Raw genomic sequence first — 27536 nt, forward strand, 5'->3', positions numbered from 1 at the left:
AATTCTTGATTCCAGGTTTTATACAACCGTTCCATGTCCTTCCATACATTATTGCATAGTGAGTGATAGAGAGTACTGACTGAGGGCGGCCCCATCGGCCAAAGCACTCTCCTTTCCCAATCCGATTTATAAGGATTGACTATCAGTGTGGTCTTCTTTTGTATAAAGTCTCTTGTTTGAAAATACCGGAAGAGGTCCTTGCTGGGCAGTCCAAACCTCTGGCGCAGCTGCTTGAAGGACATCATGACCTTGAACAAGTCTCCCAAACAGGAGTTACCTCTGGACTCCCAAATTTTTAATATAGCATTGGTCAACCCTGGCTGAAATCCCAATGTTCCCACTATGGGGGTGCAAGGGAAGGGTTTTTGCAGGTTATCCTCATTTTGTCGCATTATCCACCAAGCCTTCATGTATTTAAAACAATAGGGTTTTTACAATAGTCTGTGATAATTCTCATCTTGTCCCTAAATAGTAGATTGATGAGGGGACAGTTTGCTTGGGAAGTCTCAGTATCTAGCCAGGTTGATTGTGGGTCACAGGAGACCCAATCAGCTACATAAGATTATAGGGAGCTCAGTTGGTACCTCCTGAAATCTAGAAAGTCCAGTCCTCCTCTGACTTGTGGAAGCTGCAGCTTTTCTAATTTGATAAGGGGCCGTTTATGATTCCAAATAAAGGAGCTGAGCCAGCCATAAAGTTTATGCAACGCCTATCTCAGCAGCATCAAGGGGAGCCTTCTTATAGGGTATAAAAGACGAGGTAAAATATTCATTGTAACTAAGGCTACTCTGCCTAACCAGGATATTGGGAGATCTTCCCAGTGGTGATGGTCCTGTCTTATTTTAAAAATACCTGAGTACAGAAAACCTTCTAGTGATCACCGAAAGGGGAAACAAGATCCGTCCGGAAAATTGGATATACTGGCAAGGCCTCCCAAAGGCATGGCCTCTGATTTCAGAAAATTGATTTTATAACCTGAAAATATACCAAATAAATTGACCACTTGAATTAAGCGGGGCACAGATGTCAAAGGATCACTTAAGAAAAGGAGGACACCATCTGCATTGAGAGTAATTTTGTGCTTCCCCGATCCAACCTCTGGAGCCATTATGTTAGGGTCAGTTCGTGTAGCTTCCACTAGTGGTTCAATCACTAGCGTAAATAATAATGGTGAGAGAGGACATCCCTGACTGTTATACATATTTATGAGTGGCCCAGCCAGTTCCCCTATTAATTCTTTATAGAACTCAGCCTGGAATCCATCTGGTCCAGGCGCTTTGCCACTCTGTACTTCCGCCTCCTGTACTTCCTGGGTTGTCAGGAGGGCATTCAAGAGCGACACCTGCTGACCTTGGGAGGGCCAGATTTTTAAAGAGAGACTCCATCTTCCTAGTTCTAACCTCACAGTCCTGCAACTTATACAATTCAAAATAGAACTTTCTAAAGGCTGTATTAATCTTTTACGATTACAAGTCAGGGCACCAGCAATCTCTCTGACAGACGTAATGGCTTGGGAAGCCTTTTTCTTTCTGGCAAGGTATGCTAGGCTTGTCACCGTATTCAAATAATCTCTGCTTCGCAAATAATATCTCCCACTTTGCTGTTTGAGTAAGTATGGTAGTCACGGCTGCTCTAAGGGCTGCGATCATCTGTAGCTTAGTAATGAAGGGCCTCTCAACATACACAGTTTCAGCTGCCTTCAGGGGAACTTCAAGCAGATGCTGTTGCTCTCCCTTTTGTCTTTTCCTGGTCACACAATATGAAATAACCAAGCCTCATGTGTATGCCTTAGCAGTCTTCCACATTGTCGACGGGTTACCAGCCGTGCCTGAGTTGATATCCCAGAAGGTTTTAAATTCCTGCAAAAAATATTTTATAAACTTGCTATCCTTCAATAAGAAAGGGTCCATACGCCAATGTTGGGGACCTATCCCGTCATCACTAGTCTTAACTTCCATGTACACTGTGGCATGATCAGAAATAGTTATATTCCCTATTTTACAAGACAGTATCGAATTCTAAAGGGTCGAGGAGGCAAAAAACGTATCAGTTCTGGTATGAGATTTGTGGGGGTTAGAGTAGAAAGTAAAATCTCTACCCTCAGGGTGGAAACACCTCCACACATCTACCAGCCCCAGCTCCCTGTTCAGATCCACCAATTGCTTAGATCTCAGAGATATGTCTGCAGAACTCCTAGGTGTCCTGATCACCTCTGGGTCAATGATACAATTAAAATCTCCCCCTATAATTGTGTGGCAGACCCCGAGAGCCGTCAACTTAGAGAACACTTCCATTACAAATTTAAAAGGATGTGCCAGGGGCAATAAAGATTCAAAATCCAGTACTCCTCTCCATATATTAGGGCTTTAATCAATATATATCATCCAGACTCATCTTTTATCTGGCTTAGCATTTGGAAGGGAAGACTCTTCCGAATAATATTGGCTACTCCCCTACTTTTTGAGCTGAAAGATGAAAAGAATACCTGGTCAAACCCACCCTGTTGCAGCTTCGAATGCTCCTTATCAAGTAGATGTGCCTCTTGTAAGAGAGCCACATCAACTCTTTCTTTTTTAATTCTTGCTAATATCTTTTTTCTTTTGATTGGCGAATGGATCCCCTTGACATTCCAGGTGCACCACCAAAATGAATGGCTAGCCATGATTATCCAAGAAAGCCCAAGACCCCCCCAGGATGAAGAACCCCATCCAAAAGATGTTGAATAAAGACCAAAAAAAATTCAAATATAAAAGAACTCTTTAAAACAGTTAAGTCAACACAATTAAGAACTACTCCTCAGTAAAAAAAAAACAAAATATGTTTAAAAGGAGACTTTTCCCCCTTGCTCCCTTTCTGGGCACCACTACCTTCCAATAACCTCACCATAACCTCCACCAGCTAGTGCCCTGCCCTAGGCCCAAACATTACAAAATGGAGTAAATAAATTCCAGTATCTTATAAAGCAGGAGTTAAAAGGGGGTGACCCCCCCACACACTATCACCTAGATACACTTAATACAACAACACAAGATAGAAATATAGATTACAAAATTACAATCCCATCAAGTATTAAGCAATTAAATAAGAAAAAAAGAAAGAAGACCCCACTCAGAAACATCTCCCAAATGATCAAATAAGCCGCACGAGCGATAGGTGAAAGACCAAAGAGAGAATAAAAAACAGGACCCCCCCTCCCTGGGGAAAGATGGACAAAAGAAAGATGGGGAAAGAATGAAGGATAAACAAAGAGAGAGGGGGTGCAAAATAAAGTTGTTATTCATACAGTTCAAGTCCCGCAGTCTATTTGAGAGCACCCAGGAATTCTTTTACTTTCTCCGGTGATCCAAAGTTATGTACGGATCCTCCATGGCTGAAGTGCAGCATTGCCGGATATCGCATGGAATATTGAATATTTAAGTCTCTCAGATGCTTCTTTGCCTCATCGAATGCCCTCCTCTTGCGGACCATGACCGGAGAAAAGTCCTGAAATAACATTATCTTGGAGCCCTTGTACATCATGGCCTGGGGATCCTTCCCTAAGACGCTGATGATTATATTAATAAAAGATTACATCTTCATTAAATAAATTGTGTTTTGATAACAAATCACTAATGTGTTTTTTTGAAGATGCCTGTCTGATAAATCTCTTTATTTCAGCCTGACACAGACCAGATGGTCTGTTGTTCTATATATAAATGACCTCCCACAGAATGGAAACAGCTCTTCTCAAAGTTCCAAAAGGCTAACTTCTTAGTGTTTCTTGACCTGTCTGTACACTTTACACTCTTGATCACATCGTCCCTTCATCCAAATCATTCCTACAAATTAGAAAAAGCTGAAGGCATCTGCTCTGAGGCCTATGACATACCTCTCATTACATCTTGCCAAACAGCAAATAGACTCATTTATGCCTCTTCTCTGTTGCCTGTTAGCCAGTTAATCTTCAATCCACGCCAAGAAGGGGCCGATGTGGTGCAGTGGCAGTGTCCCTACCTCTGTGCCAAGAGGTCTGTGTTTAAGTCCTATCTGTAATAACCTCACATAACAGATTGACTCAAAAATATCTCTCCATGTTGATACATTAACCCTTATTCAATGTGTTTTTAATTTCTGCAATAACCTTCGAATTCTACACGTAAAACACCTGAATGTCTGAATTAGATTCCAGTATGTTATCCACACTTTCATATTGAGTATATATAATTCACACTCATGAATACTCAATACTCAATACACTCGACCACTGATTAAATGCCAGCCAGGGTCTGTTCACATTTTAATAGTAGAAGTAACAACTTGTGAAACTGTTTTTCTCCAGTTGATTTCCAGTGGTTTTTCCAGCATTTATAGATTATTTTCAACCTTTATGGAAGCAGGTAGAACAGGTGAGGAAGGATAGAAGCAAGAGAAAAGGGTTTCGCTGAGAGCCCTTTGATAACCACATTCTAACATATGCAGAGTTCCTTGTTGCAAAGGTTGACTCCTTCCCATGTTGGTTAAACGCCCCAGGTAAGATACTGATTTCCTTTCTGTGTGAATTGATTGAAGTAATCAGACAAATGATTGGAACTGAGGGGGAGAAGTCTATACCTGCATAATAAATAGACCATGCAGTGCATTGTAAACAGAAACTGAAGAGATAATAAATAATTCAGACTCAACCCGAGAACTTTTCAGGTGCCTCCCGTCCTGTGAGTTATACTTGTGTGAGTCAGTCCAGGTAGTTCAGTGATTACACCAGATCCCTGGACAAAATGCTGTAAACACACAGAGAAGGAGTGAGGACTGCTGATTCTGATGATACGTTAATTGAAAAGGGGGTGTTCACATCCTGTGGACTTTACAGCAGCATGATCCTGCAATGGGGGATGGACTGACTTGGAATTTTCAAACCCTGTTTAAGATTCTCTGGATCCTCAGTCCTCTGGCCATTGGTAAGATCTATGTGTATGCCCCGTCCTGCAAACTCATGGGGAAGTACTTTTAAAGTTACAGACTTATAGAACAAAATATAATCTTAAAGCTAATATTTCTAATTGAGTGGTTTCAATGCAAATGATGAAGTGTGCAAATGTATTCTGTGCTGCTGCAGGTGAATGTTCTGCAATGTTGTTTGTGTTTGAAAATTTTTAGACATATGGTAATTTGGTTAAAGGATGTTTTGAAGTGTGGGAAAGTAGTGTGGCGCATTAGGTAAAATTTTCCCTTTTGCCAACTTTCACTTGAATTGGAGTCTAGCTCAGTGTTGAGTCAGTTCTGTGTTTGCCTTAAGAATTGTGGGATAAAGAGATTGAAGTAATCTCTTCAAGGGGAACGAGTAATGAATGAACATTCTGCTTCCTTAGGATTTAAGTTCCTCCTCTAATTTTATCCCTTCCTATTTCTCTCCTCCTTTCCTGTGACATTGTCAGAATCCTGTTCTTTAGTGAAGACAGATACAAAATACTCTTTTAATGTTTCAATGGTGCCTCTTCCTCCAAAGCCAGAACTTGGTGGTTTTATCCATTTGATTCCAATCTGTCAAATCTCTTTTTAATTCACTGAAGTTACCCAGTCTCCCATTGATTCTTATAAGATTTGAATTTCCTTTGTTTCTCATAACTATTCAAAACCTAATTATATGTTATGATCACTGTTTCCTAAATGCTCCCTCTTTGACACATGCTAAATAGCCCCATTTCCTTCCTCAGATCCAAATCTGGCACGATTTAATCTCTTATTTTACAAGAAAAACATAGACCTAGAAGGTTTTCTTGGGGACATATTCAAGAGGGAAAAAATTCCTGCTCATGCCCGAAACGTCGATTCTCCTGCTCCTTGGATGCTGCCTGACCTGCTGCGCTTTTCCAGCAACACATTTTCAGCTCAGACATATTCAAGAGCTAAGGAAACTCCCTACTGTTTTCCTTCTGCACTATTGTTCTCCCAGTCTATCTCGGAATAATTAAAGTCACCCATTTTTATTCTTCTGTATTTTATGCAATTTTCTAGAAAATCTTTTTCACTGTACCCTTTCTGTGATTTGTTGGTCTGTTGTATACAATCTGCGTGTGACTCTGGGAATAATTCAGGACTCGATATGTGAGATTCTGCCCATCACCTCCTCCATGTCTTCTGAAATTCTGACTCAGCCCTTTACTGCCAATGTCATCAGGGATGGGTAACAAATGCTGACTAGGCCAGTGGTGCTTTCATCCCAAACACGAATATAGAAAACAAAACTGCAGCTCTACACATGGGCCTGGTAGTGCTTTCTAAACCAAAATCCCTTGAGATGCTGTTCCCAGCGTAGAAACTGGGTTCCAGTGTGTCACAATTCTGGAAGATTCCTGACCTGCCTTCTTAACCCTCTGTGGGGTGATCACCCCTTCAAACATTCACTGCAAGAAGTTCTCGGCCTCCCGTAGGTCTCGCAGTGATTCAGGCTTGAAAACTCTGAGTTCAGTTTCAGGGAAGTAGAGACACCTCCTACCTGTGTGATTATCAAGGACAAATAAAACTGACTGGCGCACCCAGAACTGCACAGTGATCCCATTAATGCTTATCAGTATATCAACTTAATGTTTTATCCATACACTTATTTTAGTGTCACCTTAATAATTGTATTAATTATTTATTATTTATATACACCACGTTGTTGTTTATTGCAGTTCAACTTGTTTTAATGTTGCTATCTGCAATATGGTTAATTTTAGTTTTATCCACTTAGAGTTAATTAGTTATTCTAACGATTTACTTATAAATGAACAGGTGACTGGTTGCAAATTGCAGGTGAGGTGAAAGTCACAGCCCTTGACATCAAGGCTACATTTGGCCAAGCGTGGCACCAAGGAGTCCTCATAAAACTGGAAACAATGTGTATTTGCGGGCAAATTCTCCATAGGTTGGAGACATACTGGACACATGATTATGGTTCTTAAAGGTCAGTCATCTCAACTCCAGGACATGTCTGCAGGAGTTCCTCAGGGTAGTGTCCCAGGCCCAACCATCTTCAGCTGCTTCATCGATGACCTTCCCTCCATCAGAATTGAGGATGCTCGCTGATGATTGCACAATGTTCAGTACCATTTGCGACTCCTCAGATACTGAAGCAGTCCATGTTCAAATGGAACAAGTTCTGGACAATATCCAGGCTTGAGCTGACAATTGGCAAGTAACATTTGCACCATAGAGATGTCTCCAATAAGACACAATCTAACTGCTACCCTTGACATTCAATGGTATTACCATCACTGAATTCCCTACTATCAACCTCCTTGTGGTTACCATTCATCAGAAACTCAGCTGGCCTCGCCACATGAACACAGTGGCTATCAAGAGCGAAGGCTAAGACTAGGGCAATGTGGTAGCTCAGTGGTTAGAACTGCTACTTCACTGCGCCAGGGACCTGGGTTTGATTCCAGCCTCAGGCGACTGTCTGGGTGGAATTTGTACATTCTCACCGTGTCTGCATGGGTTTCTTCCAGGTGCTCCAGTTTCCTCCCACAGTCCAAAGATGTGCAGCTTAGGTGAATTGGCCATGCTAAATTACCAATAGTGTTCAGGGATATGTAGATTAGGTGCATTAATCAGCATTTAATGTAGAGTAATCGGGTCGGGGAATGGGTCTGGGAGGGTTTCTCTTTAGAGGGTCAGTGTGGACATGTTGGGCCAAATGGCCTGTTTCCACACTGTAGCGATTCTATGATTCTATGAATACTGCAGAGAGTAACTAACCTCCTGACTCCCCAGAGCCTATCCACCATCTTCAAGGTACGAGTCAAGAGTGTGATGGAATACTCCCCACTCCCATTGATGGGTGCAGCTCCAACAACACTCAAGAAGCTTGATACTACCTGGAACAAAGGAGCCCACTTGATTGGCACCACATCCACAAGTGTCCATTCCCTCCGTCACCAACACTCAGTAGCAGCAGTGTGTACTATCCACAAGATGCACTGCAGAAAATTCACCAAAGACTCTTAGACACTCATGACTACTTCCATCTAGAAGGCCAAGGGCAGCAGATACATCAAAATATCACCACTTGTAAGATCCCCCTCCAAGCCACTCACCATCCTAACTTAGAAGTATATCACCATTCCATCATCGTCGCTGAGTCAAAATCCTGGAATTCCTTCCCCAGTGGCATTGTGGGTCAACAGCGGTTCAAGAAAGCAGCTCACCACCAGTTTCTGAAGGGCAAATGGAGGAATAAATAAATGTTGGTGGCTGCTCTCACCCATGTTTTACAAATGAATAAAAAGAAGTTGCACCACCTTAATCACCCCTGCACTGAATTCCTTCTCTCACTGAATTCCCATTCTGTTTAGCAAGTTGCTCAGCTCTTTGTGTAGCTCACAAATGGATGGGTCTGTGAGGGAAGAAGGAATCATGAATTTTTATTGTCCATCACACAGGACCTTTGTTCTCCATCTGAGGTTTGGGGTAATGGAATAAAGGCACAATTGGAGTTTAGCAGCTGATCGCGTTCTAACTCTGAATGCTCATGGGTTAATATAAAACTGGTTCTGTCCCAAGAACTGCACATTTCCATTGTTTAGGATTACTCGGTTCCTGTTACATCCTCAAATTCTTCCAAATCTGCTGAACAGTCATGCACCTGAAATGTTGGCTTGGATTTATTCTTCCCTAGATGTGAATGGGATGGTTCCAGGAGGCAAAATAATCAGGTGGGTTGGCATTAGAGAGCTACATGCCCACTTGCTGACACTTCACCAACTACGTTGTGGGGAAAGGTCTGGGGGTAACATTCCTGACCCATCACTAATGAAGGCTCTCAAGCAGAAGGTTAATGACCAGTTAAGAGCCTTCAATGACCATGAGCTGCTCTCCTGACTGGGAAAGCCTGGTGGAATGCCTGTGGGTTGTTTATGGTGGGGGTGAGGGGTGGTCTGGTTTGCCCTAATCCAAGGATAATTGGGTGCAGAGATGGGAGCTCTCTCACTCTTGAGGACATATTTCCAGATTTCCAGTGGAAGTAAGGAAACCCCGGCAGCTCAATCTACTTCTCTCACCAATGAAGCTGTCTAGCTTGCTGAATATTTCCAAAAGAAAATTCTCCAATTGTATCTGTGAGTCTCTTTCTCACTCAGGTTTGGTCATCCTGGATCCTGAGGAGGTCACATACATCGAGAGCCAAGTGAAAGGGGTCATAGGTCGGTCTGTGGTACTGGAATGTGGCCAGTCTGTGCCCACCATTTACATCTGGGGCTTTACCCGGCCTGGCTTCAGTGACATTCGGGCAGTCCTGTACAATTATGGGATGGGTGCCAAACTGCAGAAAATGGCTTCCATGTTTGGAGATGTGAAAGTCCTCTCCGACAGTGCGGCCCTAGTGATAGACAACCTACAGCTCGCAGCTGAGGGACGATTCACGTGTCAAAGTTTGTACGATACCAACGATGGGGCAAAACTCGTTTACATCTTTGTGGATTTACACGTCCTGGGTGAGTTATATCTCAATCTCAAGAGGGGCCTGCAGGAGCCTTTGGTAAAAGAGGAATTTGCTAACCTAGTGAACCCTTATTGACCATCTCCACTATTTACAGAGACATTTAGTTGCATCCATTCGAATGATGTTCCTGTGAGTTCCATTTCCATCTGATCTGACATTACTGTTTTGCACTCTCGCAATGAGTATCACAATTATTAATCCTTTATACTGTCAGTTATTCATTTAACTCAAGAAACATCACTGTATCTACATGATGGGCCGAATGGCTTCCTTCTTTGCCATAGAGATTCTGTGAAGTGCACAATATTAATTCTTCGGCAGGCAGTTTGGAAAATGCAGCCACCTCCCTCCCCAGCACTGCCTTGCGCTGTCACCACAGTTGTATTTCACCCCCATGAACCCAGCAGCTTGGAGCCACCCCTTGACTGGCTGCTCCTGAACTGAAACAAAGTGAGCAGTCTTTCTATGATTTTGCATGAGCCATTTTACAGAAAGAAAACTCAACCTGAGAAAGCTCACCGCGCCGTCCAGGGTCTCCCTCACGCAGTTGCATCATGAGACAGGCAGATATTGGTGAACGGATCACCCCAGCTCATAATATGTCATAGGCTGGTCTAATCAGGACTGGGATGGAATGTACACGTTCATCTGATGCTAAGTCTGGTCTGTGTTGCCATGAAACTTGTGATTTGGGTACTATTCTTAAATTAGAGAAAGGGCTATCATTCTTTCTACTGGTAGTTTGTGGCTGATAATAGTTGTCCCCTTTACCTACAAGTGACTGCTGCCCGACTCTGACAGGTTTATGTAATCGCTTCTATTTACACGTTGTGCATGATCCTGTTCTCTGTGAGTACATCTCCCAGCAATACATCCTTTCTTCTCATGCACTCACCCATGATCACTGACATCACTCTTACATTATGATAAACATCACCATCTCATTATCATATCCAACCTCTTCATAGTATAGTTTGGAGCTGCCCCTTCATTTTTGCAAATATGTATATCCTAAAGCCAAATAGTGTTTAATTGCTGAGGGTTTAATAGGTGAGTAGATTCATTAGGGGTCTGTAGATATTCTGGCTGGAGTGTTTTGTGTTCTGGGTGAGTTTTGAACTTGTGTCCACCATTGATTCCCTACACACTTCTCCAAATGACACAAACAACTGAGATCATGAAGGTCATGTCTGTGACGTGTTCATAAATTACTCGCAATGCAGCCACAGGGTGACTCGTTGTAAGTCAAAGATTCTGATTGACAGGAACATCATGCGATAATGGGCCCCAAATTCATCAGTGCTGGAATAGGAAGAGCATGTGTATTTTCCATGGTTTAACTGTGTTTGAGTACACCAATCAACATTAAGGTGTTTCAAAAAAAACTTGCATGCAGGCTTGTTCCAAGCTGTCCTTGGTAATGCTAGAGGTGGAGAAAGTGAGGACTGCAGATGCTGGAGATCAGAGCTGAAAATGTGTTGCTGGAAAAGCGCAGCAGGTCAGGCAGCATCCAAGGAACAGGAGAATCGACGTTTCGGGCAGAAGGGCTTATGCCCGAAACGTCAATTCTCCTGTTCCTTGGATGCTGCCTGACCTGCTGCGCTTTTCCAGCAACACATTTTCAGTTCTGATGCTAGAGGTGTCCATGATCCCTGCATGGGGGAGAGAGAGAGAGAGATAAAGTGATCCAAATCAGAATGGGGAACACACCATGTCACACCATTGATCGAAGATGTGGAATGGGAGTGACTGCAATAAAGGTGGGAGAGAGGTAGACTGACCAGGTTCTGTCAAATATGGAATCGACGAGTGGAAATTCACAGAAACTTGTTCCTTGTGCTCTCAGCAATGACAAAACACAAGGGAGTCATCCACACAAATGATAATGAACTGTCTTGGAAACAAATAGTCTTTAAAGTCATTTGAAAAACTGGAAAAGGAAATAGACACAATCCAATCACTTCAAAAGCCATCTAGATTATCTCCATTTATATTTTGTTTTAGTGATAAGGATTGCCAGCTAGCAGGTTTAAATAGCACGAACTGTGTAAATGCTGGAGGAATATGTAAGTCAGTCTATTGTTGAATAAGTTAATGTTTTAGGAGTTAATGTTCATCTTACCTTAGCTTCACCCATTTTACTGTCAAAACACTGAGTGTATTCAAGAGGTGGCTAGAAAAAGCACTTGGGGCAAATGGGATCAAAGGTTATGGTGAGCAAGCAGGAGTAGGTTACTGAGTTGGACAATCAGCCATGATTGTGATGAATGGTGGAGAAGCTCGAAGGACCGAATGGCCTCCTCCTAGTCCTATCTTCTATGTTTCTATGTCTCACACAACCTACGGGGTGGACACCAGGAGTTTTACTCTATCTTTTAGAGGGAGCAGGTGTATCTATACAAAGTCCCTATGGTCCCAGTAATTATGCCTGACCAAATGTAGTTGTACTTATTGCTGTCGTATAATAACTTTTCTTGTGACCTAAGGACAGAACCTCTTCTGTAGATAATCTATGGTGGTGTATTGTCCATCATGAGTCACTCAGTACCCAAACGACAAAGCAAAGGCAAAGGGAGAATCGGTGCAGCATCCCTTAGCCAGCATCATGTATTGGTCAAGGGGTCAAATACCACCAAGTGGCACTAGGGATCATGTTTTTGTTATTCCTCATCTCTCACATGATGTGGGCATCATTGGCATGGTTGATATTTGTTGTCCACTCTTAATGGCTTGCTGTACCATTTCAGAGGGTGATTAAGAGTGTGCCTGGAGTTACATGTAGACTGGAAAAGGTAACAGGTGGCAGATTTCCCTCCTTAAAGGACATTAGTGAACCAAACATTTTTTTATGATATCAACAATGATCGTTTTATTGCCACCATTACTGAGATTTAAATTCCAGATATACTGGTTAAACTTAAACTTAGTCAGCCGCAGTGATGGGATTTGAACCCATGTCTCACAGAAACATGAAGTTGGGCCTACGAATTCTACGAATATTACTAGTACACTGGCTTCTGGGAAAATAACCAACTTTTGCAGTAGTGTGGGTCTGATCTCTACCATGAAGACAGGAAGTCAGGGAAAAAAGACAAAGGAAGCGAGTGAGTTTATCACTTGAAGAGCATTTCCACTTTAAGAAGACACAGACAGTGAGTCAACTGCTGAAGGATGATTACCAATGGAAAGACAGAGAAAACAGCCACCAGGGAAGGAGTTAATAGGCAAGCTCAACAATCTAAAGGCAAGATCTCATTCAGAAGCTGGTAAGAAGCACTGGGGCAAGGACATGGGCTTAGACAGGGGAGAAAAGCCCACCACACCTAAATAATACCTGAGTGAAGGAGCATCTGTGAGGAACAACTGAAGGCTTCAAGAGGCAAAGTTAGAGATCCTGAAGGGACAAGTGAATAAAAATGGAGCAAAGACCAGAAAACATATGAATGAGAGTGTATAACAGTGTTGTCATTTCTTGTAGTAACATTAGGCTTCACAAAACTCAGTTACAAGGCTCTGTGAAATGCCCAGAAATGAAGTGTATGTCAGGGTTATTGAGTCAGGAAGATCTCAGAATTTATATAAGTTAAAAATAAGCAACTTGGAAGATATATAGTGAAAAGACTAGCAGTAGAATAATACTTATGAAAAGTTAAAGATTTAAAAGTTTAGCTAGGCCACATTCAGAATTTAGAATACAATTCCGGTTACCAGACTATCAAAAACATGTAAATGCTTTGGAGAGGGTACAGAGAAGATTGACCAGGATGTTGCCTGTTCTGGTGGGTTGTAGTTATGAGGAGAGGTTAGATAAACTGGGATGTTTACAGTGAAAAGACAGAAGATGAGAGGAGACCAGATGGAGGTATACAAAATTATGTGAGCCATAGATAGGGTGAATAGTCAGAGGCATTTTCCCAGCGTGGAAAGGTCAGCTACAAGAGGGCACATGTTCAAGGTGAAAGGGGGAAAGTTTACAGGAGAAGTGTGGGGAAAAAATGTTTACGCCGAGGGTGGTGGGTGCCTGGAACATCCTGCAGTGGAAATGGTGGAAGCCGGCACATTAGCAACATTTAAGGTGTATTTTGATAGAATGGGAGGCGAACAGAGAGGTAGATGCTGCACATTGGCAGTGAATTGTGAGTGTAATTAAGGATTAGGATGGTGTAGGCTTGGCAGGCTGAAGGGCCTGTTCCTGTGCTGTATTGTTCTTTGTTCTTTGTAAAGCACCAGGACTCAATAACGAAGTTGTGATTTTGACAGGAAGATTTATAAAGCTCATAGCCTGAAAGCAGTATTTAAAACTTGCGTCAAAGAAGATGCGAAGTGTTTTAGATTGTGAAAGGTGGGAAAATACCCATTTTATCAGGAAGTAGCAGGAAACCACCACCTTGGCCACAGAAGGTGAAGAAAGCCCTCACGGAGAGGGTAGCCACCATTATAAAAGGTGAAAGATTCACTCCCATATTCAGGTGATGTTGTGAATAGACATGTTTGAAGATACCCTAAAAGATTTTGGTAATTACTTCAATTTAAGAGCAAATAAATTTGGTAATTATTTCTATTTAAGTACAAATCAATTTTTGAAGGAGAAAGATTTAGAAGAGTTCAACTTCATTAATGACTTCCACAGATAGATTCATAGAGTCATAGAGATGTACAGCATGGAAACAGACCCTTTGGTCCAACCCGTCCATTCCGACCAGATATCCCAACCCAATGTAGTCCCACCTGCCAGCATGTGGCCCATATCCCTCCAAACCCTTCCTATTCATATACCCATCCAAATGTCTCTTAGATGTTGCAATTGTACCGGCCTCCACCACTTCCTCTGGCAGCTCATCCCATGGGTGACAATGTTGTTCCTTAAATCTCTTTTTTATCTTTCCCCTCTCACCGTAAACCTATGCCCTCTAGTTCTGGACTCCCCGACCCTAGGGAAAAGACTTTGTCTATTTATCTTATCCATGCCCGTCATAATTTTGTAAACCTCGATAAGGTCATCCCTCAGCCTCCAACCCTCCAGGGAAAACAGTCCCAGCCTGTTCAGCCTCTCCCTATAGCTCAAATCCTCCAAGCCTGGCAACATCCTTGCAAATCTTTTCTGAATTCTTTCAAGTTTCACAACATCTTTCCGACAGGAAGGAGACTAGAATTGCACGCAATATTCCAACAGTGGCCTAACCAATATCCTGTACAGCCGCAACATGACCTCCCAACTCCTGTACTCAATACTCTGACCAATAAAGGAAAGCATACCAAACGCCTTGGAGCTTTGACATGACAATCCATGAGAGACAGAATTGTTTTCAGAATTGATGGTGAAACGTTGTCAGATTTCTTCCAGTCCAAGGAAGATTTAACTTTGTAGAAAGCTACCCAGTTCATGTTTGAAGCAGAAGCCATACAGACTCAAAGACAGATCCTGAGTGGAAAATATCAATACAATCCAAAAGGACAGCAGAGTCAACTCATTTTATACGATACGGACACCACAGAGGCACGTGACAAGCCAACACAGAATAAGCCAAACACCCAATGCTAAAATCCAGTGACAACACTGTGGGTCAATAATAGCTGATAAGCACAGGCAATATCTGGTCATCACTAAGTAATACTATATCTGTAAACTGCAGTTCACTTCCAGTTCATATATTAATGAAAGACACAGTTTCAGAACAGTCGAAGGACTAATGGTGTCACATAAAGAGGTCTACACAGTGGAACACCCACCTCCATTTGAAAGAAGATTTGTATTATCTGAGATACCTCCTTTGGAGAAGACACCTGAGTAATTTCTGGAGGAACTGTCTCATCCAGGCCAGCCTGCAGAGAAAGACTTTTGTCTATGCCAATGGCCATGCTGTTAATTTTGTGTTTGATAAGAAGCAAGTGATACTGTCCAATTAGACCAGTTACCAAGGCTGAAGAAGTAGACAACAGAGATGAGACTACATGGTGCATGTGGAATGATTGTCAGGAATGTTGTTATACTATGATGCAACAAATATAACAGAACTGATAATTTGTGACTTATTCACAATCAACAACGTAAATGTCACCCTGGCATATGTGCCAACCTCAAACTGATCAGAAGGATGGGCACATCACAAACCATCGAGAAAACTACTGGTCCAGAAACAAACCACTATTGACCAACCTGTCAAGAGGCAATGAGATTTCATTGGGCTTCTTCGGATCATGGGTTAGGTCCTAAAGTATCATTCTGTGGAATCAGTACATATGAAGACCATTCAGCCAGTTGTATCAATGCTGGCCCTCTGTAAAAACAATCCACTCCCTTTTTTCTCTTCAGTTGCATATTCAATCGTGCTTTGAAAACTGCAGTTGAATCCACTTCACCACATTCCCAGGCAGTATATTCCAGATCCTAACTATATACTGCACTGTCAATCACTTTCATCTGTGTTTTCTAGTTTTTGCTCCTATCACCAATGAGAATGATTTTTCTCTATGGAGTGAGCCCAGATCTGTTTTGCGTTTGACCACTTCTAGTCAACTGCCTCCCCCATCCTTTCATAAAACTTCCTTACAGCTTCCTTGCAGTGCCGAGACGTTCAAAATGCTTGTTCTCAAAGCTGTGGTCCTCACAGCACTCTAGCCAACACAATCAGATGTCTGGCCAATAGCACACATAGACCAGTGTTGCAGTCAGTTTTTAACTTTACTTTTGTACTGTCCTAGAAAGTAAAGTAGAAATGTTTGCAAGTGGTGGCTTCCTTCTGCTGAGTGGATGAGACCCTTTATTATCGCTTCTTGTTAAATCTCGACCTGTTTGAGGTTTTCCTAGCAAGTTATAGGCGTGACATTCCCCGGACATCATGGTAGCACTTTTTCCAGTTAGTAAACGCACATATATTGATGTTTCCTGTAGCAGTCATAGAGTCATAGAGTTGTACAGCACAGAAACAGACTCAAATCATCCATGCTGACCAGATATCCTAAATTAATCTAGTCCCATTTGTCAGCATTTGGCCCATATCTCTCTAAACCCTTCCAATTCATACAGCCATCTAGATGCCTTTTAAATGCTGTAATTGTACCAGCCTCCATCTCTTCCTCTGGCAGCTCATTCCACACACGCACCACCTTCTGCATGAAAAGTTGCTCCTTAGGTCCCTTTTAAATCTTTTCCCTCTCAACTTAAACCTATGCCCTTGAGTTTTGGACTCCCTTACCCTAGGGAAAAGACCTTGGCTATTCACCCTACCCATGCCCCTCAGAATTTTATAAACTTCTACATGGTCACCACTCAGTCTCCGATGCTCCAAGGAAAATAGCCCCAGCCTATTCAGCATCCCCCTATAGCTCAAACCCTCAAACACTGACAAAATCCTTGTAAATCTTTTCTGACTCTTTAGAAGTTTCACAATGTCCTTCCTATAGCAGGGAGACCAGATTGAACATAATATTCCAAAGGTGGCCTCACCAATGCCCACTCTTTTTTTAGAAGGAAAAACCGTTTGGAATTAGCAATAACAATACTTTATATATAAATACTGATCTGTTGTTGCAACAATTAATTCATGTTTGTGGATAAGGAAGAGTGTGCACTATTTAAATCTGCGGAATCACTTTCTAGCTAAATAAGCACTGTGCAAGTCCATGTAGTAGGCAAAAGTGAGGACTGCAGATGCTGGAAACCAGAGTTTAGATCAGAGTGGTGCTGGAAAAGCACAGCAGGTCAGGCAGCATCCAAGGAACAGGAAAATCGACGTTTCGGTCAAAAGCCCTTCATCAGGAATAGAGGCAGGAATCCTCCAAGATGGAGAGATAAATGGGGTGGGGATGCTAGGGGAGAAGGTAGCAAAGAGTACAATAGGTGAATGGGGGTAGGGATGGAGTTGATAGGTCAGAGAGGAGGGTGGAGTGGATAGGTGGGAAGGGAGATTGGCAGGTAGGACAGATCATGAGGACAGTGCTAAACTGGAAGTTTGGAATTGGGTTAAGGTGGGGGGAGGGGAAATGAGGAAACTGGTGAAGTCCACATTGATGCCCTGGGGTTGAAGTGTTCTCCCCAAAAACCCACTCTCCTGTCCTGGCACCCTCCCCTGCCACCGCAGAAGTTGCAAAACCTGCGCCCACACCTCCGCCCTCACCTCCATCCAAGGTCCCAAAGGAGCCTTCCATATTCATCAAAGTTTCACCTGCACATCCACCAATGTCATTTATTGTATCCGTTGCTCCCGATGCGGTCTTCTCTACATTGGGGAGACTGAGCGCCTCCTAGCAGAGCGCTTTAGGGAACATCTCCGGGACACCTGCACCAATCAACCACACTGCCCTGTGGCCCAACATTTCAACTCCCCTCCCACTCTGCCGAGGACATGGAGGTCCTGGGCCTCCTTCACCGCTGCTCCCTCACCACCAGACGCCTGGAGGAAGAACGCTTCATTTTCCGCCTCAGAACACTTCAACCTCATGGCATCACGTGGACTTCACCAATTTCCTCATTCCCCCACCTCACCCTAGTTCCAATCTTCCAGCTCAGCACCGTCCCCATGACCTGTCCCACCTGCCTATCTCCCTTCCCACCTATCCGCTCCACCCTCCTCTCTGACCTATCACCTCTATCCCCACCCCCATTCACCTATTGTACTCTTTGCTACCTTCCCCCACCCTCCTCTCTGACTTATCACCTCCATCCCCACCCCCATTCACCTGTGGTACTCTTTGCTACCTTCCCCCACCCTCCTCTCTGACCTATCACCTCTATCCCCACCCCCATTCACCTATGGTACTCTTTGCTACCTTCTCCCCAGCCCCACCACCCCCCCATTTATCTCTCCACCCTGGAGGCTTCCTGCCTCTATTCCTGATGAAGGGCTTTTGCCCGAAACGTCAATTTTCCTGCTCCTCGGATGTTGCCTGACCTGCTGTGGTTTTCCAGCACCACCCTGATCTAAAGTCCATGTAGTAGCTTATTCGATGAATGTGGATATTCTAATCCTGCGCTTTTTATTCCTAGGAACCTTGTTTACTTTTACTTTCCTTTAGTTGTTTAACCTTTCTGTGAGAGTTTGATGTTGTACTGCTGATTGATGGAGCGCTAAGTAGAAGATTAAGCTTCAAACACTCAACAAATTCCTGCAGATGCTGGAAATCAAAAATAAGCTAATGGTTCTGAAAGGTTTAATGCTGAAGATCCACCCAATCTGATAAGGATTGGTGGAGATGGCAGAATATCTTAAGATCTAAAAGGGAACAGGGATATTACTGAGGCCTCCCTATTATCTTAGTGACATACTTCAGAAATATGTATTTGGCTTTGGAACAACCCAAGTTGTGAAAAACGCTTTAGTTATGCAAATCTTACTTTCATTTTTGTTTTTTGATATAATTAGGGTGGAACTAAGTTGTGATCACTTCTATCCAGATTCCTCCCTCTTGTTAGTTAATTTACCACTTGATGCATTGCTGTTGGAGTGATACACTTTAGAAATGCACAGATAAGTTTGCAATGTAGATATGATTAGATTCTCTACAGTGTGGAAGCAGGCCCTTTGGCCCAACAAGTCCACACCAACCCTCCAAAGAGTAACCCACCCAGACTAATGCACCTAACGCTATGGGCAATTTAGCATGGCCAATTCACCTGACCTACACATCTCTGCATGGTGGGAGGAAACCGGAGCACCCGGAGGAAACCCACACAGACACTGGGAGAATGTGCAAACTCCACACAGACAGTCACCCGAGGCTGGAATTGAACCTGGGACCCTGGTGCTGTAAGGCAGCAGTGCTAACCACTGAGCCACCGTGCCACGCACTGTAATAACTGCAAAATCATTGATCTTTTGTTCTCCTCTGAATTTTGTTTTGGTCAGATTAAAGTTTTAGTTGTTGGAGGATTGGAAAAGGAACGAGCTTTATTTCAGTATTGTGAGAGATTTGTGCTCACACAGTGCCCAGCAGTGTGCCACAAACATCAGTGCTGGGACCGTTTCTTTTCATCAATTATATAAATGATTTGGATGCGTATATAGAAGGCATGGTTAGTAAGTTTGCAGATGACATCAAAATAGGTGGTGTAGTGAACAGTAATGCAGATTATCTCAGAGTTCAACACGGCCTTGACTAGATGGGCTACTGGGCCGAGAAGTAGCAGATGGAGTTTAATTTAGATAAATGTGAGGTGTTGCATTTGATAAGACAAACAACAGTAGAATTTACACAGATAATGGTAGGGCCCTGGGAAGAATTGCTGAATAAAGACCCAGGAGTGCAGATGTATGCTTCCTTGAAAGTGGAGTCGCAGGTAGACAGGATGGTGAAGAAGGTATTTGACACACTTGCCTTTACTGGTCAGTGCATAGAGTGAAGGAGTTGGGACATCATGTTGCGACTGCACAGGACATTGGTGAGACAACGTTTAGAATACTGCATACACTTCTGTCTCCCTTCTACAGGAAAGAGGTTGTTAAACTTGAGAGGGCACAGAAAGGATTTACAAGGACATTGCTGGGACTGCTGGGTTTGAGTTATAGGGAGAGGCTGAATAAGCTGGGGCTGTTTTTCCTTGGAGAGTCAGAGGCTGAGGGGTGACCTTAAAGAGGTTTACAGAATCATGAGGAGCATGGATAGTGTGAATAGCCAAAGTATTTTACCCAGGGTAGAAAGTCAGGACTACAGATGCTGGAGATCAGAGTTGATAGTGTGGTGCTGGTAAAGCACAACTAGTCAGGCAGCATTCAAAGATCAGGAACATATGCTCGAAACATCAATTTTCCTGCTCCTCGGATGCTGCCTGACCAGCTGTGCTTTTCCAGCACTACACTTTTCCCCAGGGTAGGGGAATCCAAAACTAGAGGCCCAGGTTTAAGGTGGGAGGGGAAAGATTTAAAAAGAACCGGACAGACAACATTTTCAGACAGCTGGTGGGTGTGTGTATGGAATGAGCTGCCACAGGAAGTGATGGAGACTGGTACAATGACAACATTTAAAAGGCATCTGGATGGGTACATGAATAGGAAAGGTTTCCTGTGACTTGGGCTTACATTGACCATCGTTTGAATATTATAGGAGGAGCAATTTACTTATGGTCAGGAGCTGGAGTAGGCTTTAGATTTGAACTTGCAGTAATGGAAGATGTTAGCTTGCTCTGTGGAAATGACCATGTTGTCTTTGTTTTCATAGTTCCGATTACCAAGCCATCCGTTCAGATGAGCATCTCTGCTCCGGTTGAAGGGTCTGCGATTTCACTACTGTGTTCTGTGGAGAATGGGACTGGACCACTGGAGTACATCTGGAACAGGCAGGCAGCTTTGTCCACAGGTCCCATCAATGTCTCTGAGACCACAGATAGTCTGCTGAACCTGACCTCAGTGAACAGGGACCACACAGGCTGGTATACCTGCACAGCCAAGAACGAGGTCAATGAAGTGACCAGTGACCGGGTTTGGCTCGATGTCATCTGTAAGTTCTTTTAACCACTCAGGCTGAAGCTTGTTAGATGATGTTTTTATTGTAAACACTGTAGTGAACTTTAGGTTCGGCACAACCAGTTTCTTTCAACTCTGGAACAGAAATAACTCCAAGGTCCAGGGAAAATCCTCTATCCCGGACATGCAGTGTAATTGGTTCCATCTGAGGCTTTCTAACTAATAGAATAGAATATCCTTTACTGTCACATGTACTCAAATGCAGATGTACAGGAGTACAGTGACAAAGTTTACAATTAGTGCGCTTTGAGAAGATTTGTAGCTCAGGTTGAGGTTCTAGGTGTAGGTTTGCTCGATGAGCTGGAAAGTATGTTTTCAGACGTTTCATCACCATACCAGGGGACATCATCAATGAACCTCCAGATGAGGCACTAGTGGCATGGCCCACTTTCTATTTCTGTGTTTAAGTTTCCTTGAGTTCGTGATGTCATTTCATGTGGTGATGTCATTTCCTGTTCATTTTGGTTTGCTGCTGGCTTCTCTTGCTATTGGTGTTGACTGTGGCTCATTGGGTAGCACTATCACCTCTATGTTGATATGTGTATGGATTGAATTCCCACTCAAAAGGGAAACCTGATTTGACAATGTGTGTTGCAATTCCGTGTTATATATAGGTTGGTCTAGATTTGAAGTGATTACTCAGCTGTTGGTATGTTCACACAATAGCTAGTTTATCCGAATTGCCTGCAGCTTTCCATTAGTGTGTCCAAGTCTTAGTCAAGTGAGTTCTCATCTCATCATTGTGGAATGTGTTATTCACACCAACCTAGCCATTAATCATTATAACCCTCATGCTGCACTGTGGGAGTTTCTGTTTTTTGGATGAGATGTCAAATCAGGGCCCCTTCAACTCTGTCATGTGAATACACACAATCCTATGGTATTATAGGAAGACAAGGAGGAAGCAATCTCCACAGCATTTGGGGAATCTGCATCTCACAGCCAACATCACAAGAAAAGATGATTTGTTTATTACTTTACTGGTGTATGTGGAATCCTGGTGTGAGAACATGAACTGATATTCTTCCTATAGTACTGTAGTGGTTTTACAACCAATCAACCCATTGCCTGAAAAGGGCAATGGGATATCCAGAAGCCATGTTTAGCATGGAATCACAGAGATGTACAATATCAAAACAGACCCTTCCGTACAACTGGTCCATGCTGACCTGATATCCTAAATTAATCTAGTCACATTTGCCATCATTTGGCCCATATCCCTCTAAACCCTTCCTATTTATGTACCCATCCAGATGCCTTTTAAATATTGTAACTGTACCATCCTCCACCAACTCTGGCTGCTCATTCCATACACGAACCACCCTCTGCATGAAAAAAAGTTGCCCCTCAGGTCTCTTTTAAATCTTTCCCACTCACTTTAGTTTTGTACTCCCCCACTCTGGGGAGAAGACGCTGGCTATTCACCCTATCCATGCCCCTCATGATTTTATAAATCTCTATAAGGTCACCCTCAGCCTCCGACACTCCAGGGAAAATAGTCCCAACCTATTCAGCCAGTTTGTAACATTATTGGGCTAATTCTGGCATTGTCTCAACATAACTTTGTTCAACTGGCAATGGGGGAAGAGAATAATTAGCCTTTGACCACAATTATATTTGTTCAGTTGTCAATATTCCATAGTGGTGGTCAATGAAGTTCAATCTAAAAGTGCAGTTGTGACCTTTAGCAACACGTGGTGAAGTTAGTTCACACCTTTTCTTTTCTAGATGGTCCTGATCAGCCAGCCATCAATATCACTCCTTATGCTCTCAACTCTGTCGGTTATGCAGCAATTGAACAGGACACTGTCTCCATGACCTGCTCAGCAGCTTCCAATCCACCCAGCCAGTACATCTGGTTCCATAATAACTCACAGATCTACACAGGACAGCAGTTTGTCATTGAGAGAATTGCTCGGAGTCAGACAGGAAGCTACATGTGCCTCGCATACAACACGGTGCTCAACGCCAGGACTAAGACTACCATCATACTCACTGTCTACTGTGAGTAGAATTTAATCTCAAATTGTTTGGCTTCAAGAAACTTTTGTTTAGCCTCAACTGTTTCTCTTTGATTTTGCCATAAACTGCAATATTTCTTGATTGGATTTCAGATTGTAGATTGTCTACAAGATATTTTTAAATCTATAAGGTGAGATTAATAAAGATCTGAGTGCAAGGTGCTGTCTGTATATTGTCGTGATGTCCTATACTAATTTATGATAAAGTATGGAAGCAGTTTACACAATTTCGACGGTCTTCTAACACAATCAAACGTTTTGTTCATATTTATAATTATTGATGTTGCACTTTTTAACTGAAAATTTGTGGTCTTTTTCATTTAATTTCAAACAGTTGTAAATCAGCCACACTCTTTGTAACATCTTTCTCCAGCATACGATGCAGTGCTCAAAACGTACAGTTGATAAGGTCTGAAAACAGAATGCAGAGGATTGCGTAGTAGCAAATGTTGCCACCTCTGCCCTCACCCTACCTAGGATCAGGAACAGCAGCTCACAGTGGGACATGGTCACCCAGGCTGCCTGATATAAAGGGACAGAAGAAGGTTATATTCTCCTCTCTAGGTCCTCCTGATATGGTCAACATTAGAACAGTGAATATGAATCGGTCACTCCTTTTACTACCATATCTCCAACAAGCTTAATCTGACCCCAGGCAATCTTTTGACGCCTTTAAAGAGCACAGGAATAGAGGACTTAGGAGCAGGAGTAGGCTATTAAGCCCCTTGTGCCTTTTCCTCTGTTCATTAAGATCTGGTTGTGGTCTCAACTCCACTTTCTTGGCTGACCCCCAAAACCTTTGACTGGCTGAGTTCATTCAATCGAATAAAATCTTTCCAAAGTTAGTCGCCAGTGACATAAAAATTGTATAATTTGGTAGTGCGCCTCCCTCATTCTGCTCCATATTCACTGTTGTCCCACTATTACCCTCGCTAAATGGTTTGGACAATTGGATCATTGAGCAATTCTTTTCTCAAGTACTGCCTCCACTTCAGATGCTGCCAGACCGAGCAATCAGTCCAAGTGAGGTCAAGAAGTCCCAGGCGACATATCACTCCAGGTGTTGCATAACCTGGAACAGAAAGAGGATGCTGGGAAGAGTGACCATATGTGAAGAATGATTAATGATTTGGATAAGTAACTGGTGGAATATTCGAGGCAAAAACATTGTGTCCTTTGGAATGGGTCTGGATGTTATCTGAGAATAATGAAGATGAATTTCAATGGGATATCTTGTCCATGGATTTTCTTGGTTGCGTTCCTTAAAGATGTGGTTTCTCCCTACTTTCTCAATTTGTCACTGTAGAAAAATTGATTTCACCGACTCCTTGATATTAAAACTAACATTCACCTTAAAAGTCATAGAGTGAAGGAGGTTATCCAAGATTGCAAAGAGATCTTGATCAATTGGGTCAATGGGTTGAGGAGTGCCAGATAGAGGTTAAATTGGATAAATGTGAAGTATTCCATTTTGGTAAAACAAACAAGGGCAAGACTTATTCAATTAAAAGTAGGGCCTTGGGTAGTGTTGTGGAACAGAGAGAGACCTAGGGGGTTCAGGTATATAAACGTGAAAGAATTATGTCACATGTAGATAGAATGGTCAAGAAGGCATTTAGCACACTTGCCTTCATTGATCAGATCTTCGATTATCGGAGTTAGGATGTCATGTTGAGGTTGTAGAGGACATTGTTGAAGACTCTTCTGGAATACTATATGCAGTTCTGGTCCTACTACAGGAAGAATGTTATTAAGATGGCGATGGTTCAGAAAAAAATTACTAGGATGTTGCTGGGAATGCAAGGTTTGAGTTATAAGGAGAGGCTGGATAAGCTGGGACTTCTTTTAACTGGAGCATAGGAGGTTGAAGGGTGACCTTTATATAGGTTTATAAAATCATTAGGGGTATAGCTAGCTGAATGACAGGTGGTCTTTTCCCTAGGGTGGGGGGTTTCAAGACTAGGGGGGTATTTTTAAGGTGAGAAGTAAAGATTTTTAAAAATACATGAGGGCAACTTTTTTTTATGTAGTGGTTCATGCATGGAATGGACCTTCAGAGGAAGTGATGGATATGGGTACAGTTACATTTAAAAGACATTTAAATAAATTCATGAATAGGAAATGTTTAGAGGGATATAGGCCAAGCACAGGTAGGTGGGACTGGTTTACTTTGGGATTATGGTCATGAGCTGGTTGGACTGAAGGGTCTGTTTCCGTGCTGTAAAGGCACAGAGAATATTGGTGGACACCACGTTCTCCCTCTCCATGGGCACCTGGGCATGAATGTAATCAGGGAAGGGAGGGCAGGTATCAGCAACCATGACCCCCTCCACAGCCAGCCTCCTGGACATGTTAATAGATAACTTGGTTAGGCCGAGGAGCAGACCCACAAGGAAGTCCTCTGACTCTCCTGTACCCTCCACATTGGACTCCAAAGTTCAGGAACGTGGTGTTGATATGCAACCAAAAATGCAACGAAAGATTTTATGAATAACAATAAAGAGAGTGAAATAGTCTCCAACCAACAGAAGCCAGCTGTTAGATCCAAATTCCAACCAGTATCACTTGCTCTACTTCAACATCCCTGGGAATACCATTGACCAGAAACTGAATTGGAATGGCCATATAAATACAGTGGCTACAAGAGCAGGTTAGAGGCTAGGAATCCTGCAACCAATAACTCACCTCCTGACTCCCCAAAGCCTGTCCACCATCTACTCAGCACTTGTACTCCCCAAATGCCTGGATATGTTCATTCCAACAATACTTAAGAAGCTTGACACCATTCCAGACAAAACAGTCCACTTGATTGGTACCATATCTGCAAGCATTCACTCCGTCCACCCTAACGCTCAGCAGCAGCAGTGTGTTCTATCTACAAGATGGACTGCAGAAATTCACCAAAGATCCTTAGATAGAACCTTCCAAACCCACTTCATCTAGAAGGTCAAAGGCAGCAGATACATGGGAATACTATTACCTGCAAGTTCCCCTCTGAACCACTCACCGTCCTGACTAGCAATTGTATCATGGTTGCTTCAGTGTCAAAATCTTGGAACTCCCTCTGTGGGTTGTGGGTCAATCTACAACAAACAGACTGCAGCGGTTCAAGAAAGCAGCTCACCAGCCACCTTCTCAAGGATAGCTAAGAATGGGCAATAAATGCTGGCCAGACAGCAACTCCCATGTCCCATGAGCAATTAAAAATAAATAAGCTCTGAATCTGCTCTGGCTGACCCTTCAAGGAAGCTGCATTTCTAACACCGACAATCATTGCATTCGACACTCACATCCCACCAGTGAATAAAACAAAAAGAAGCAGGTCAGAGAAGGTTCACTTCGCAGATTGCTGGGGTGAATGGGGTTTGTTTTCTGAGGAAGGATAGAGTAGGCTGGGCCTGTATCCACTGAAATGCAAAAGAATGATGTTGTTTCTTTGTTGAAACATGAAAGCTCCTGAGCTGCCTTGACACGGTGATTGCTAAAAGGATGTAGGGAGGAGTGAGAATTAGGGAAGACAATTTAAAAATTAGAAGATGGAGATGAGGAGGTTTTTTTTCTTCCCCAAGAGGGTGATGAGTCTGAATTGTTTTCCCCAGAGATCAGAGGAGGCAGGATCATGGAGTATCTTTCAGGGCAGAGATAGATAAATTATTGTTTAATCAGATCAATCTCAACAAATGGCGAATAAGGCTTGAAGGGTCTAATGTTCTACTCCTGCTCCTGATTCGTCTGTTTGTACATGGCTCCATTGGAAACAGGTTGTCCACTGGCTAATTATAAATGGGAAGAGGCGGCTGAAAAAGTGAAGGTAGGATCCGAGGTTCAGCTTTATTCACCGGGTTGCCTCACGTACTCAGTTACTAACCTCTTTAGTCCTTCCTGCCTTGTATAGATCTACCTGACGGGAAGCCCATCTGCACTGTGCTATCTGTTAATGATAATCAGGATATAGCTCTGTGGTGCTCATGGGAAGGTGGGAACCCTCCAGCAACTCTGCAGTGGGTTGACACACAAAGAGATGGCGTTGATGTCGAGGGTCTATCCAGTATTTCAAGAGTAAAGGCGGGACGGGAGACCTCCAACAACAGCACATACTCCTGCCGAGCCTCTCACCCAGCTCTGAGAGCAGACTGGTCCTGCCGAACCACTGCACGTGAGTATAACTCATTCACAAATGAGGGCCTGGGCAGAATATGTTCATTGCTCTTCTCTCCTACTCCATCTCCAGTTCTTTCCCTCTCCCTGGAACGCTCTGAATAGAATCATAGAATCCCCACAGTGTAGAAGCAGGCCACGCGGCCCATCAAATCCACACTGACCCTCTGAAGAACGTCCCACCCAGACCACTCCTCCTGACCCTATCCCTGTAACCCTGCATTTCCCCACAGCTAATCTACCTAACCTGCACATCCCTGAATCCTATGGGCAGTTTAGCATGGCCAATCCACCTAGTCCGCACATAGAGTCGTAGAGATGTACAGCATGGAAACAGACCCTTCAGTCCAACTCATTCATGCCAACCAGATATCCTAAATTAATCTATTCCCATTTGCCCGTATTCATATATCCATCCAGATGCCTTATAAACATTGTAAT

The 27536-nt window shown here is 43.1% G+C and overlaps 1 protein-coding gene across 1 annotated transcript in view; it reads left to right on the plus strand.

Moving 5' to 3' along the window:
• The first annotated feature begins 4861 nt into the window (after nt 1–4861).
• The window catches only part of LOC140493983 (V-set and immunoglobulin domain-containing protein 10-like 2), a 56366-nt gene continuing 33691 nt past the window's right edge, over nt 4862–27536 (plus strand). Inside the window, 5 exon segments of the mRNA XM_072592919.1 lie at nt 4862–4934; nt 9096–9449; nt 20612–20890; nt 22645–22920; nt 26833–27093. Of these exon segments, the coding sequence (XP_072449020.1) occupies nt 4862–4934; nt 9096–9449; nt 20612–20890; nt 22645–22920; nt 26833–27093 (1243 nt within the window).

Source organism: Chiloscyllium punctatum, chromosome 23 (assembly GCF_047496795.1).
Source record: "Chiloscyllium punctatum isolate Juve2018m chromosome 23, sChiPun1.3, whole genome shotgun sequence".
NCBI lineage: Eukaryota > Metazoa > Chordata > Chondrichthyes > Orectolobiformes > Hemiscylliidae > Chiloscyllium > Chiloscyllium punctatum.